This window comes from Urocampus carinirostris, chromosome 3, assembly GCF_059441175.1.
Source record: "Urocampus carinirostris isolate Australia breed hairy pipefish chromosome 3, RoL_Ucar_1.0, whole genome shotgun sequence".
Classification (NCBI taxonomy): Eukaryota; Metazoa; Chordata; class Actinopteri; order Syngnathiformes; family Syngnathidae; genus Urocampus; species Urocampus carinirostris.
Window position 1 is genome coordinate 15,595,395 of NC_142351.1, and position 16,214 is coordinate 15,611,608.

Consider the following 16,214-nt stretch of genomic DNA (forward strand, 5'->3'; position numbering starts at 1 on the left):
GCAGTCCTAATTGTCTGAAAAACAGAATGACAATCAATAAATAACTCGCTTCACCGCGACCCTAGTGTGGACGGTTCAAACAATGGATAAATTAATGAATGAATGGGTGTTTTTCATGACACTGATTCTGTAAGTGAGCATGCACATGCAAATGGTTTTGCAACAGCACAGTTGATCAATCAGTTCAAGCGAATGCTCTACAAGAAAGCATTACACTGTAGGTACACATGAAGATTAATGTATCCATTAGCGAGGGACAGTTAACAAACATCCTTTGTGTCTCAGTGGGACGAGACGGTAAACACCATGGTCACATGATGTCTGACCAGCCATTTTAGATTCGCGCAACAAGCACATGCAAACACAAATTCAAGGACACTAAGAAAGGTTTGAGACAGACACCACAATGTGTATTCTAGCAGCCACACATCCTCTAAAAACCCAGAAATGTTCCAAACCCAGAGCAAAAATAATCAGGAAAAAAAACATGCCTGATGGGTAGTATAGTGTGGGGGAGGGGTAGCAAGAAATACACACATGCAGTGATGTAGAAGAGGAGTGGCACAGCCTCAGCATCCTTTAATGGTTGAGGAAGGTGCAGGCAGTGCGACGTGATTGGCCGAGGAAGGCTGTGATGTCACCGCCCGTGAGTGGGAGCTCTGAGGATGCTCCAGCAAGCTGGAAGAGAGCACATTCCCTGAGAATTTACGCCGAGAGCTGAGCCGTCGTCATCCGTGCATTAAAACAGGAAGTCCTCCGTAGAGAGATTTTTCTGCAACCAGCCCCTGCTGCATTTTTTCCAGCCCCAGCAATGAATTACCTGCGACGACGGCTGTCGGACAGCACCTTCATTTCCAACCTACCGAATGGCTATATGACAGATCTTCAGAGGCCTGAGTCCGCTCAGCCTCCCCCGGCTGCTGCCCCGGCCAAGTCCCCCACAACTGGGCCCTCGCCGCCAGCTGTTTCCCCTGCCCCTGAGAAAAAGCCCCAGCCAAGCCAATCGGCCGGAGCTGGTTTCTTCAGCTCCATCACTAATGTGGTCAAGCAGACAGCGGCCTCGGCGGGGCTGGTTGAGCAAACCTCAGTCACGACACCGAAGAAGTTCAAGATTCTCCTGGTGATTGATGAACAACAGCAGGAGTGGTAAGATTACAACTATAGGATGATGAATCTTCTTACAGCCTACTCAGGGAGAGATAACCAACACTTTAATAATATAAGTAGCCGGGAAATCCCCCTGCAAAAATACATATTGACATTCACTTTTATTCCTCATCACATGAAAACTGACCACCATTTTTCCATCCACTGCGCCATTCTGCATGTGTTTTTCCCTTCTCCCCAATAATATGTATGTTTTCTAAATGGATGTTCCACAGGTTGCATCAACACTTGCAACAAGACAAAATACTGCAGTGCTTTACCTCCACCCCCATCCTCCATCATCAATGGGGTTTCCCTCCACATTGATCACATGACCTGCTCTGCACTAACATATAGAAAATTCCTCACACTACATTCATTCCCAATACTTTATTCTTTACGATATCTAATAGTGTTTGTTTTTCTTTTTGGATCATTAGAAAAAAAAATCATACTCAATTTTACTTTCGACCGTGCATTAGGATAGCATAGGTGCTCTTTCAAGCGAGCAATTTCAGTGAGCCGTATTTGTGATAAACCTGGGTCGATAACAACAAGATTTGGCAAAATGCCAACTACGTGCATGAGCTATAGTTGTGCTGCCAGTGGAAGCTCCTCTTGCTGAGGAGTATGTTACAATACAGCAGCCACTGGTAGTAAAATGTCTGAATGCCTCTCTTTGAACGCCAGGTTTGATTAAAGAAAACACACCGTACAACAATGCCAGTGTTTCATCATTTCAAATGATGCTACTGGGATATGCGGATTCAAAGACTGCAAAAGAATAGATGCATTCCAGAATAAAGCCCCAACTTGTTTTCTGGGTTCAAATCGATTGTTAAACAATCCAAGAGGTCCCTGAGACGATGCAAAAATTATGTGTTATGGTTCTCAAACAGGGTCTCCAACGTGCCCCTCGAAGACAACTGTGGTGCTTGTGGACCTGTTCTAAAAATAGCTTGGTCATGGTGATTTTTTAGTAAACTGATTATTATAGTGGGTAACTGAGTCTATTTAATCCTGGTACTGCTAATAACATACTAACAACATAGTAAAAATATGATAAGTTGTTATTTTCGAAATGCATAACACGATGGGTGCCCTTTGCACTAATTTGTAATAAAAGGTAGCTCTCAGCTTGACAAAGGTTGGAGACCTCTGCTCTTGAGCTATATATTATATTATATTATATTATATTATATTATATTATATTATATTATATTATATTATATTATATTATATCATATCATCTCATCTCATCTCATCTCATCTCATCTCATCTCATTAGCCGTACCGCTTATCCTCATTAGGGTCGCGGGGGGGCTGGAGCCCATCCCAGCCATCTCCGGGCAGTGGGCAGGGGACACCCTGAACTGGTTGCCAGCCAATCGCAGGGCACACAGGGACAGACAACTCATTCGCTCATCCCCACCTAGGGACAATTTGGACCGGCCAATTCACCTGAAATGCATGTTTTTTTTATTATATTATATTATATATTTAATTAGGTATAATGCAGGGGGGACCATTTTGACCAAAAAGAGCTATATTCAGATTTTGGTTTTTTTTGAGAGAGCCACACCATATATCTTAAGACAAACTTTAAAAAAAACGCCAAATTCGGTTTCCAGAAAAAATCAAATTTTCCAGCGCATTTTATTTCACTGAGCGACATTAGTTGATTGGGTAAAATGTATGAAATAATAATAATGCCAGAGCCTGTGTCACATATTGACAATTATACCACTTTAGATTTGTCTCCCGCAAGTACTTAAGATCGTTGAGTCTCATTTTGACCTTCATTTTTTCTAATAAAAATGGTTTCAAATGAAGGTTGCAAGCAGAGTTATTTTGTAAAAATGTCACAAAATACTGCAAACGAGGACACTGACATATTTAACTTTGGTGAAGAGAGAAGTGCACTGATTGCATAGCTCTGCCTACCCGTACCGATCACCAAATCAATTTTTTCTGTGTGCTTGGCCAGTGTTTCCGGGTATTTAGTTTGTTTTGTGGGATTTCATCATAAAGGGTCTCCGCAGTGAACCTAAGTTGTTGAATGAGCTTCCATAAAAAATATTTCTCAGAGTAACAGTCAAAACGGGGTCTGTTGGTTTGATACCTTGACCAGAAACTGTAGTGAGGAATATGAATGAAAATGAATAATAAAAACTTTATTCGAACATCAAAATAAAAACAGAACAAAAACAATAACTCAACAACAAAATAACGTTACATAATATGTTCGAAAAGGGGTAGTAGGAAGGAAATGCTTATATTACCTTCCCCTTCATCTTCCCCATCAAATATACCAATGATATAACAACAATTGTAATGATATTAATAATAACAGTTATAAGAATAGCAACAATAACACAAAGTTAACTAGACGCACTATTCCCAATCCTCCGCACCACCCATACCCCACCATCCTCATCTCTGTATTGCGCCAGGAATGTTCCTTTGTATCTAAACCTGAACAAGTGAATAGTTCTCGTCTTGCAAACCGTTCCAAAGCTTGACTCCACACACAGACACACACAAACTTTTCCTGGTGGTTCTCACCTTTGGGAGTATGAATTCACCACAGCCCCTTAAGTTATAATTTCCCTCTTTCAAATGAATAATTTATGGATCTTTTCTGGAACAGTTTTTTTTAGCAGTTGTGCAGAGAAAATTTTTACTAAATCATCTAAATTTAATAATTTGGACTGCAGGAATGAAATATGAATATGGTTTCGATATCCTACCCTGTGTATGGTTCTAATTGCACGTTTTTGGAGGATAAAAAGGTGCTGTAGTGAACTTTTGTAATTATTGCCCCAGACTTCTGCACAGTATGGCAGAACTAGAGAACAATATAATAAATACAATGCATTATAGTTTAAAATGAATTTGGCTTTATTAATCATTGAAATGCTTTTAGATGCTTTAGTCTGTATGTGTTTGATGTGTGTTTTCCAGCTTAATTCATTGTCTATTATGACCCCTAAAAACTTAATTTCTGATACAGCGTCTATTGCAGCACCATCCATTTTTACTCCTAAATCTTGCTTTGCCTTGAATATGCACTTTATATACTCTACTGAATCAGTGATATTGTTAGTTCTATGTTGGCTATGTGTGCACTAGACTTTATTTTGCGCTCATCAGAATTGGAACGCTTATGATGAGTTTAGTTTCGTCTCCGTGCCATACATACTCATGAAAAAAGCCCCACTGGTTCACAGCGCCTGGAATAGAGGGAGAATCAACCAGAAAGTTTCTGTCAATCTTTGAGAAAGCTGACATGCAATACGTGTACAAGAATAATTTGAGCTCTGATTTAATATCTGTTAAGAAATGAAGTTCACAAAAACATGTAGGTTCTTAATTTGAAGGTGTATTCCTGAATAAAATGATAAATCCTGATTGTATCAAAATCAAATATCTCCTGATTAGTTGAGAGCTGGTGTTCTCTCTTTAGCTGTTGAAAATGATCAATTCAACGATCTGACTTAAAATGACAGAATACAGATAAATTATGGGAAGAAATTGCCCGGAGATAAAACTAAACTTATGCAATTCCATCTAGACCATTTTTGGTTCGGTCCAGTACATCAAGAGCATGCTTCCCACTAGTTTACTGTCAAGTTGTCAGACCAGCAGACCCCATTTTGTTTGTTTCTCCAAAAGACTTGAGGATAATCAAGACGCTTTTTGGCAAATGTAAGACGACTCTTTGTGTTCTTTATTGACAGCAGTGGTTTTAGCCTGCGAACTCTCCCATGCATGCCATTTCTGGCCAGTGTCTTTCTTATAATGGAGTCATGTACACTGACCTTAACTGAGGCCAGAAAGGCCTGCAGTTCCTAGGATGTTTTTCCAGGTTTTTGTAACCTCCTGGATGAGCCGTCATTGCTCTCTTGGAGTAATCTTAGTAGATCGATCACTCCTGGGAAGTTTTCTCCATTTGCAAATAATGGCTTTGACAGTGGTTCACCTACAGCCTTGGAAATACCTCTGCAATATTTTTCTGACTGATAGATTACGATCACTTTTTTCTAACTTTTTCTTTCCAATTTTTTTAAAATGTGTTCTTAAAATTTTGTAGCCTATTTCGCTTTGTCAAACAGATTCAATTTAAGTGATTTCTCGATTCAACACAGGTGGTGGCAATCAGTTTTGTGAGTGACTCAGTTTCCTAAAACTGTGGTCCGTCACAGTTACTTTCTGATTTAACAAGGAATTACCTTTTCATATAGGGTCAGATATATTTGTATTTATCTGTGCCTTGATAAATTGAATCAAAATTTCAAAACTGCATTTTGTATTTACTTGGGGCGGCAGTGGCTCAGGAGGTAGAGCGCTTGTCTTGGGATCAAAAGATCGCAGTCCTCCGTGTTACATGTCGAAGTGTCCTTGGGTAAGACACTGAACCCCTAATGCCCCAAATAAGCAGGTTAGCGCCTTACATGGCTGCACGGCCGCTATTGGGAAATGTGAAGCACACTGTAAAGCGCTTTGGGAAGTCTTGACTTAAAAAGCGCTATATAAATGCAGATCATTTCATTTCACTTGGGTTTTCTCTGTGTGATATAATAACAGGTTTGACGATCTGAAAACTTTGTGAGTGATAAGTATGCTAAAATACAGAATTCAGGAGGGGAGGGAGGCAAATACTTTCTCATGGCACTATATTATTGTATACACTCAATTTAGGGATTTTCTATCTTTGAGAGTGGCATCTATTTTTAATGCAAGCACATGAGGAAGTCTTAACTTATTATCTTCGTTTGCTCTGTTACTGAGACCCTTAATCCAGCACACACAATGCATGCTTACCTAGAAGCTAGGCTTTTTAAATATTAACGTAAGGGCATTGCTGAGTTAATAAATATGTAAAGTGTTGTTTTGACAATATTTCAGTCACATTGCCGGATCTTAGCGATACCTTGCATTAGGCTCAAGGTGAAAAGCGCAAGAAACAAATAGTATGTACTGGAGGGACCGGCAAAAGCATTCGGATGATAAAATCTGTTTTTGTGTCTTTTACTGAGTGGCATAGCTCCTCAATAATGTTGACACTGGTGCACAGTGCTGTACGTCATTTCGCTAATGCAAAGTGGGACTTGCTCGGACTGAAACCAATCTAGAGTTTCTGTTCATTAAATCACATGAAATCATCCATGGATCTATGCTTGGTTCCAGGAAGACTGCGCAATATATGTTGTAGTGTAATAGCAGAATTGTTTCCTAATTTACTTAACACTAAACTGAATGCCATTAATTTGTATGTATGCTACAAAATGAGAGAGAAAAAATATACTGCAATATTTTGATAATCCAGTTTAATTTCAACAATCTTGTCAATTGACGATGGGTGGCAGGGCGGCTGGGTGGTTATCACGCAGCCCCACGGTGCAGATGTTCAGGGTTCAGCTACCGCAGTCTCCCTGGGTGGAGTTTGCATGTTCTCCCCGTGCCTGTGTGGGTTTCCTCTGGGCACTCCAGTTTACTCCCACATTCCAAAAACATGTTTGTCAGGTTAAATGGGCGGTCCAAATTTAGCCTAGGTGTGAATGAGTGAGTTACTTGTCTGTGTGTGCCCTGCGACTGGCTGGCAACCAGTTCAGGGTGTCCCCTGCCCACTGCCTGAAGATAGCTGGGATGCGCTCCAGCACCCCCGCGACCCGACTGAGGATAAGCGGTGCAGATAATGGATGGATGGATGGATGAAATGGGATCTTTACAACTCAGCAAATATTCAGCTTTGCTAGCTTCTCCTACAAATGACAACATTTTTCCAGTGACGGCTTTGCTTGGACATATTACTTGCATAATGTTATCCTCTTCGTTTTCCAATCTACCCATTAAAACACAGAAAAAACGTCCCAGCTTCTTTTGGTTGCAATTTCATATTTGAATCAGTTCAAGTGAAGCTGTATTGATTCCTCCGCCATCTAAATAATGCAAGTAAACAGCTGCAATCCTGCTCCCTCCTCTGCTCTCGTGTACGTGAAAAGCCACCTCAAGCACCATGCTGAGGGAAATATGGCATGTGAAGCAAATAGAGACCTATATCAGGCCTGTATCCACTTAAATGGATTTCGGAGGTCTGCCAAGTAAGGAGAGTGAGACTCCTTCAACTGAGGATGCTATTAGTAAAGTGGTAGTGGTTGGAAATTTGATGTATCTTTTACACTGACATAGGGTTTTTGAAAGACAATGAGGATACAGGAATGGTGAATTAAAATTAAAAATTAACCTAAAATATGCGTAATATGCCATTTGGGGCCAAAAATGAGCTGGTAAAACATTAAAAAAGCCGTGAGTAATACAACATATACAAATCAAATGCATTGTACAGGAAAAGCACAATTCCTCACAGAAGATTATGGAAATTCTCAGATAAGAAACTTGTCTTTAAGTATCCTCCGGATGGGGATTTCCTCGTGTTTGTTATAGGTATCACCTTTACATGAAAAATTTTCCTGATAGGAACAGGGAAAATCACAGTGTTTACTCTTGCTCCACTATTAGTGTCTAGGTGCAAATCACTTGTATCGACTGTACTGGTAGATCTTTAGTGAATAAGAGAAAAACGTGTGTGCTGGTAAAACTTAACTTTTCCCTGTTTTTTTTTGTAGGCTATCTTTTGTTATCAATATAAACATTCTAATTGTATAGTCTCATGTATTTATGAGACATCTTAAATTATCTAAAGTTTAATGTTTTTTTTAAAATCGATATACATTTAAGAATTGAATTCACTAACAATAAAAGGTGCAGTCCATTTAAACGTTAAATGACATTTCACCTGAGGAATTATGAATAAATCCCATCACCTTTAGGAATAAATGTCAGGACCGGAACGGAAACAGGACCCAATTACGTTACGTTTCTCACAAGTTTTATCAAAGGAAAGAGGAAGAGCAAGTCACTCTCGTACTCGGATTGTGATCGGAACCTGGAAGTGGATCTTCCATAGCGAGCAATGGCGGTGTCAAGGACGGAAAAACAGGTCGATAGCCGGGACCGGAGAGCAAAAACGTGGTCTGGGTCAGAAACGGGTCGTAAGCTGGGACGGTAGAGCAGCGTGGTCAGGATCAAAAACAGGTCGTAGCCAGAGACAGACGGGAGTAAAAACCGGACAGGAGGGAGTCAGGGTCGAAAAAGGTTTGCCTAGTATACAGTGAGGTCTGCAGACGGACTGACAACAGGGGATTGACAGGACTAAGTTCAAATACTGATCGGGAGCCAATCAGAAACCGCGGCAGTTGGCGCCAAAAGAGCGGGCACAGCTGAGTCACATCAGTAATCATGACAATAAACAGTTATAGCTTTTAAACTCGTCTTGGGAACAAGTGGTAGCAGGTTCGATTCTCTCAGAGTTAACTGTTGAAGTGTCCTTGGGCGAGACACTGAATTCTTATTGACCCCGATAAGCAGGTAGACGCCTTGCATGGCTGTTGGTGCTTTTGGTGTGTGAGTGTGTGTGAATGGGAAAGTGTGAAGAACATTGTAAAGGTCTTTTGGGAGGTCTTCAGTGACTTGATATAAATGCAGACTATTTACCATTTAAATCAATTTTTCAGGTATGGACTGGTGATGTGTCTTTTGAAGAGCAATAAGATGATGAAAAGTCATTTTAATTGGTTGGACATCAGTTACATGTGAAAACATATTACATTGATATAAACACTCCTGGTGGCACGGCGGCTGGGTTCAGAGGTTCAGGGTTCAAGTCCAGGTACCGCAGCTACACACTAAGGCAACATTTGGAGTTTGCATGTTCTCCCCGTGCCAGTAGGTTTCCTCCGGGCACTCCGGTTTCCTCCCACATTACAAAGACATGCATGTCAGGTTGATTGCCCGGTCCAAATTGTCCATAGGTGTGAATTAGCGAGTGAGTGGTCGGTCTCTGTGTGCCCTGCGACTGGCTGGGAACCAGTTCAGGGCGTCCCCTGCCCACTGCCCAAAGATAGCTGGGGTGGGCTCCAGCACCCCAGTGACCCTACCGAGGATAAGCGGTGCAGATAATGGATGAATAAACACTCCTTTTGTGTAACTAATGTTTATTTTTTCCTTTCCTTTTTATACCTTTTGTTTAAGAATATCTTTATTTTTAGGATACAATTTTATTTTAAGATTAAAAATACAGTTTAAAAAATGTATTTTGCCTGTCCTTTATCTGAAAAAAACCATCTGTTTTTATTGAATGTATTTGAATGTTATCATTTTTATTCAATGTGTTTCTCATAATGCTCTAGTTTTAATTTGAGCAAATTACGGAACAAATATGTAAAAAAAAAAGCTGGAAACGTTCTATAAACAGAAACAAACACAATAGATAAAACAGTCAATTGTTAAGAGGAAATCCTACACAAACCCCCCACAAAAAGGTCTGTTAATCTTAAAACAGAAGTGAATACAATATACTTGGGTGGCAACATGATGAAGCAGAAAAAAATCTAATCCCTGGTTAGACCTTTTTTCATTCATTCATTTGTTTGGTCGTTCATTCATTCATTCATTCATTCATTTGAACATTCATTCAATTATTCATTCTTTCAATCATTCATTCTGTTCACTTTTTTGATGCAATGTCAAAATGATGTTTCAAAGGGGCAGTGTGTATTATTTAGTGACTCCTTGTGGTAAAAACAATCAACTATCATATGAACACACATTTTTTCAAATACTTGTAGGTTGAGATATTTGCATTTATTTTACATGTCGTGAGCCTCATCTAGAGGAAGCTGACATGATTGTCCACCATTTTGCTGCTAAAGGAACCTGAAAACCAAAAACCTCACAAAAGGATGGGCAAAAAAAGAGAAAAAAATTGCGCTTTTAGATCACTTTGAGTCTCTGTAGTTTGCATTCTGCCTTGTAGCACTCATTTTAAGTTGCACTACACACAAAGTCAACATCTGGTGGTCAAATATTACAATAAATGTGAGGAATGTTGCATATGAACTCATGCAAATGTTTCTTTGTGCTCTTCAAAATAGGCTTTTCAATTATAAATGTTCAATTATTAGGTGTCAATTGCAAGGTGTCAAGACACAATTTGTTTTTCATCACTTTTCGTTCAATATACTACTCCCCTCCTTCAACCCCGACCCATTATTTCAACTCAGGGCCAAGATATTCCGAGGGAAGAAAATATACGGCGACTATGACATCAAGGTGGAACAGGTGAGTTTGAGTCTATGTTCAGGACTTTTTTATTCCAAAAATTGAGAAGCTGGTCCTCAAGTGTCAATGCGATGTCAACTCCTCAGGCAGAGTTCAGCGAGATCAGCGTCATGGCTCAGGCCAATGGGACGTGCAATGTTACCACACAGGTTTTCAGAAACGGCACCAGGGTTGTCAGGTATGGGAATGGAGGACAGATGACTTTATATAGTTCTGATGTCCTTGATTTTTCCATGCTGACTTGGGTCACATTCGTATGTGTGCTGTTTTCCAGGTCATTCAAGCCAGACTTTGTGCTTATTCGCCAGCATGCCTTCAGTATGACCCAGAATGAAGATTTTCGCAACCTCATAATCGGCCTGCAGTACGGAGGTGTTCCAAGCATTAACTCGTTGGATTCCATCTACAATCTGTGTGACAAGCCCTGGGCGGTAAGGCTTTCAGCACAAAGGCAAGCCATAGCAGGACACAATATTCATCATGATGCTTTGCTTAAGCACAAGAAAGCTCTTGGAGCATACTAGCCGACTCAAGAATTGAGTTCCTCTTTGAAAATCACTGTAAATGTTTTTTTGTCTCCCTAGTTTGCCCAACTTATCAACACATTCAGGAAATTGGGTGCTGATAAGTTTCCTCTGATTGAGCAGACCTTTTATCCAAACTACAAAGAGATGGTGAGAAAAGTGACAGCTCTTAATTAAGGACAAAGACAATTTATTTGATGGGTCAAAGAATACAATGTGTATTTTACAGGTGAGCATGCCATCCTTCCCTGTGGTTGTCAAGATTGGGCACGCCCACTCTGGCATGGGAAAGGTTTGTCAAATACACACCTCTTCTCTGATTTCAATGTTGAAGGTTAAAGATTATGCATTCTAAAACAAGGGCATCGTTTTGGCATGAACGGAAATGACCTGTTCCAACCAAAATGGAGTAATCAGTGTTTTGTCGCCGACAATATTATGTGATCGATTAAAAAAATAAGCTTCACCTCAACCAATGCCAAGACCAAACCTACGCTGTTGTTCTGAACCTCTCCCATTGGATGTTATGGATTTGCAGGTGAAGGCTGACAATCACAGTAAGTTCCAGGACATAGCCAGTGTGGTGGCTCTCACCCAGACATACACCACTACTGAGCCTCTCATTGAGTCCAAATACGATATCAGAATCCAGAAGATTGGTTCAGACTACAAAGCCTATATGTAGGTTGCATCACACTTTTACAACTTGAATTAACTGGAGGGGATTGGGATCGTTCTAATGTTTGGAACTTTTTACCCCAGGAGAACATCTATGTCTGGCAACTGGAAGACCAACACTGGCTCCGCGATGTTGGAACAAGTGGCCATGACTGACAGGTGGGAGTTATTAAATACGCATTTTACTGGGAGCTTAATCTTTGGTCAGAAACTTCAGTTTTTAAGTGTGGTTTTGATTTGTGTCTTTTTGACTTTTCAGGTACAAACTTTGGGTTGACACCTGCTCAGAGATTTTTGGGGGTCTGGATATTTGTGCAGTCAAAGCCATCCATGGGAAGGATGGACGAGATTACATCACAGAGGTGGGAGTCGCACGACCTACAGCATGGGAAGATCAGATCCAAATTTTTTTCTCAAAAATGAAATAGATCCCAAGAGATTAAATGATGAACTGTGCTTAATTTATTTATAAAAATAGTCTATTTACATTTTCAAAGAAAATTTACAGTTTAGCTTCATAGTGCAATTGTACATGCAAACAGATGAGTAACTTTTTTGTTGGAGGCAATTTTAAAATGTTGACAGCTTAAATCTTTCTAACATTTTTTAAGGTAGCAAATTAAGCAATAGTTTCCTCTTCACACAACCTTTATAAAGTAGACCCCCCGGTATACGATATCCCCGCTTTACGTTTTCACTTTACAGTCTGGAATAAGATATTTTCGGCCGCTCCTTATGACATTTTACCCACTATACTGCAGCAATAAGAAATTATTTTGCGTGCCTGATGCCTGTCAGTTATTGGTCAATGTCATATAAAATGCTTTTGTTTTGCATACAGATATGGTATTGGTTGAGCTACCGCCCACGATGACTTTCTCTTTCTTCATTAAGTTCAGAATCTTGTTGTGTTTTGATACAATACTGTATTCTTCGGACGGATGGACGGACGTAAGAAAGTATTAAAGAAATCAAGAAATAAATAAAGAATGCAACCTTAATCTAGCCATATCGACATTTTAGTAGCAGGAGCTGCTACCCCTATAGTATAATACCAGATTAATTTAGTCAATTTTTATCATTTGTAGGTAACAATTGCACCTGATTTTAAGACAACAGTCTGGGATTGGTCATGTTCTCTTTATGCTGTGACGCCAACAGAAAAAACTTTGGGAAAAGAGAATGGCAAAGCAATTATTCTCAAGGTTATTTGAAATGGATCTTTTAACAAGTATTGCTATGAAAATACCCAAGTTCCTGAACAAATAAATACATACATACATACATGTACTTTGTAGGAACAAGGAATCTTGTGGGTTTTTTTAATATGAGGAAATTTCCCATGATATCATCTTCAGTTGGGTTCTTGGGGTTTTACCGATGTTATTAGTTCCTTCCTAGTGGACAACACAGAAGTGACAACATAATCAATGTGATGCAGGTGGTGGGCTCATCAATGCCCCTCGTGGGAGACCACCAGGCCGAAGACAGGGCGCTCATTTCCGACATGGTGATGGCTAAAATGAATCAGATGGCTGAGAAGGAGGCAAACACCCCACTGACAGTGCAACCGTCTCAGGTAGCCAATCTTGTTCAAACTATTTCAAGTGGAGCTTCTCACAATGTGTCACTTTTGACCTTTCAGGGTACGGGCCAAACAGGGGAAATGATGGGTGAAGCCATGAAGAATGGCGCTGGCCGCCCCCCTCAAGGTTGCCTGCAGTACATTCTCGACTGTAACGGCGTGGCTGTGGGTCCCAAACCAGTCCAGGCCAACTGAGTGAGCCATAAAGATGGAAACAAAGCTTTCAGAATCAAGAAAACTGAAGAAAATTGTGAGTTGATGGAGATAGCTAGGATTTCAACTAGGCCGTGGGAGGCAAACCGGGACTCTGCTGACCGCAGCTGAGTGAGGCCCTGGACTGTGTTTTTATCTCTATGCAGAGTCCTGATGTACTGTCTACTTATTGATTTGTGTGCTTGTATCGGTCACTTGTTTCCGTAGCTGTGGCTTTTCTTTGGAGCTGCTGTGGATGACGTAAGAAGCAGATTGTGCCTACACTAAGTTGAGTGCCGCTCTGTGCTACATGTTCGAGCAGCCTTGAGCCTTTTATTTTGACTTTTCCTGTTTAAGAATTGCCTCTTTATCTTTCAGTAGTGTGCAAACTGTGGAGATGGATATCTATACAGTACCTGGGTGTGTATGGCTCTGGTGCTTATTTTCATATGTATATTAATATTTATTTTTATTTTGCATGACTGATTCTAGAGGGATGTTCTTGTAACAGTGTGGTTCTAAGACATGCTCCCTGTGTTTCATGCATAGCAAATATGTACAGGCAAGGGTCACGACCAAACGCATCACTAACATACATACATTAGCAGTTTTGAGATATATTACATTAGAATTAAATATATTTAAAATATTAGATTGTATTATGAAGGAAGTCGTGCTGCTATAGTTGCAGACGTCTTCAATATGGTTAGATGATATTGAACCAAAGATAACTTTATTTGAATCACTGTATTAAATACAAGTTCTGAAGAGTCCAACAGAAATGTATTAGTTGCACTCTCAAAATAATGCGTGACCAGTCACGAAGAAGAAAATAACATGGTGTCATTAGTATTCTCTATTCACGTCCTCTTGGAATATGTCCAAACTAAAAATCTCCAACTAAATGTCCTGTACCGACAATGCAGTGGCTATATTTGGTGTTGCCATGACAACAATACAAGTGCTCTGAGTGTTAGTTGAGAAATTTATGCTCATCTGATCACACTCTTACTGTGTGTAAATAAGAAGTGCAATATTTATCAGATTTGGATATAAATCAGCTCTTCCATGCAATTGATCCCATGCATCATAACCATTGAAAATGTTTACCTGATAATGTCAACATTAGTCGTTTCTTGTCCTGTGGCTCATTTCCGTTTAAAGCTCAACGCCGATACAACCGAAATGGCTACCATATCATCTGTACAAATAAATTTGCGCAGAGGTCCGTCACAAATCGAATGAAATTTGTTCTGCAATCTGTGTGCAGTTGTTTTCGAGTTGTATCAAGTGTATCTGTGAGTTTATCCTTGTACAAGCCATGCTTGAGGCTTTCTGGATGTGTCGTACCGTTTACTAGGAAAAATGCCATGACGTTGATTTGTAAGGAAACACACACACTGCAGTCTGACCAATGCAAATGGATATGCTTTTTGGCCTAATTGTTGAGATTAAACCTATTGGTAACTTGCAAGAATATTAATCTATAAACTCTGGGTGAATTGTTGTTTGACTGTTTAAATCTTGAATGGAATACAATATACTGTGGCAAGATACATAAAATATGATTCCCCTGTCAATGGCAATAAAGCTTCCTTTGCAATACACAATTAAGCTCTATAGTCCTTCAATTTAACAGCTGCCTCATTTTCTATAGTGCTTGCCCAAATGGTTGCAGGTGGGGTTGAGCTGGTCTTGGATGACTCTCAGAGAAGCAGCCGGCAAATGCAAAACACTGAATACATCAGAGGTTTTGTTTGCGGTTTCAAAAAGGATGGTGTGGACATCGACAGTGCTTCATTCTTCACCATGAACATCCATTAAGACTAATTGTGTTTAACAATGTACTGCAGTAGTGTGCCGTTAGGGCCTGCAAGGCCTGCTCTGTTGACCTTAAAATATCTGAATCATGTGATGTTAGATTTTGTCCTTTAACACTTATTAAATTATTCCATATTGTAAGCTTCCATGCATTGCTTCACCCTGGTCGCGTACCTTCCAGATGTGTGCATTCATATTAAAGCATTTAAACAATCACATTTCAGTTATTAGTTGTTGCTAAGCTCAGAAATTAGATACAAAAATAGCAGAATGTACGGTAAATATAATCATATATTATAAATGTTCACGGTAACAAATTGTTGCTCAGCCAAAATATTGCAGATTATGCACCTGTGGGCGGGCTTTTAGACCAATTTCCCACCCTGATAGAATGTAATTTTGAATAGTAAAAACGTCCTGTCCAGAATACTCGCTGACACCATCTTAAATCATCATTGCACGCTGTCAAGCTGCTTGTGCAAGTACGTGACTTTCAAAGATGCACTCATATTAACTTTTTGGGGGGTTTTGGTTGGCGTTTGGTCTGTATTTGAAACATTCCTCTTTTAATTCACCATTTTTTTCCCTTTGGAATTAGGCACAATGGGAAAAAATATTCTACAATTTACTTTTTAAGGACACATCAAATAATGCATCCCATCTTTTATGTGGAAAAATATTTCTATTACTTTGTGGAAAAAATAATGTAATTTCACAAAGCTAAGCCCTACAGAGTCAATGGGTTTGATTATAAATACAACATAATTTTTGTGCAATTACAAAAGACATACTGAACTTGAATTTCTACTTTAATATAACGGGGAGAGTGGAAGGGATGATATACTGCCACATGCTGGCACAGCATTTGTCTGCACTGTTACATAACACAGTGATTTTTTTTCAACTATGACTTCTTGAGAAAACCCACAAATCTTTCTCAAGAAATCCAAGTGAATAATCAGAAACTGTTTGGATCCAGTTTAGCTGGAAAAAAGAAGTTGGCCCACTAATTATCTGCCAGATCACGTGTAACATTTGGCTTCAGTAGGTCAGTGTGGTTACTCTAAATGCAGAAATAGAACATT

The 16,214-nt window shown here is 39.7% G+C and overlaps 1 protein-coding gene across 1 annotated transcript; it reads left to right on the forward strand.

Moving 5' to 3' along the window:
• The first annotated feature begins 619 nt into the window (after positions 1–619).
• syn2a (synapsin IIa) lies at positions 620–14,918 on the forward strand. Its single transcript, XM_088330822.1, has 11 exons — positions 620–1,146; positions 10,272–10,329; positions 10,416–10,507; positions 10,604–10,760; positions 10,914–11,003; positions 11,083–11,145; positions 11,392–11,534; positions 11,616–11,690; positions 11,791–11,893; positions 12,973–13,110; positions 13,177–14,918. The coding sequence occupies exons 1-11, from the start codon at positions 812–814 to the stop codon at positions 13,309–13,311; spliced, it is 1,389 nt and encodes a 462-aa protein (XP_088186948.1). The 5' UTR covers positions 620–811; the 3' UTR covers positions 13,312–14,918.
• The last annotated feature ends 1,296 nt before the right edge of the window (positions 14,919–16,214 follow it).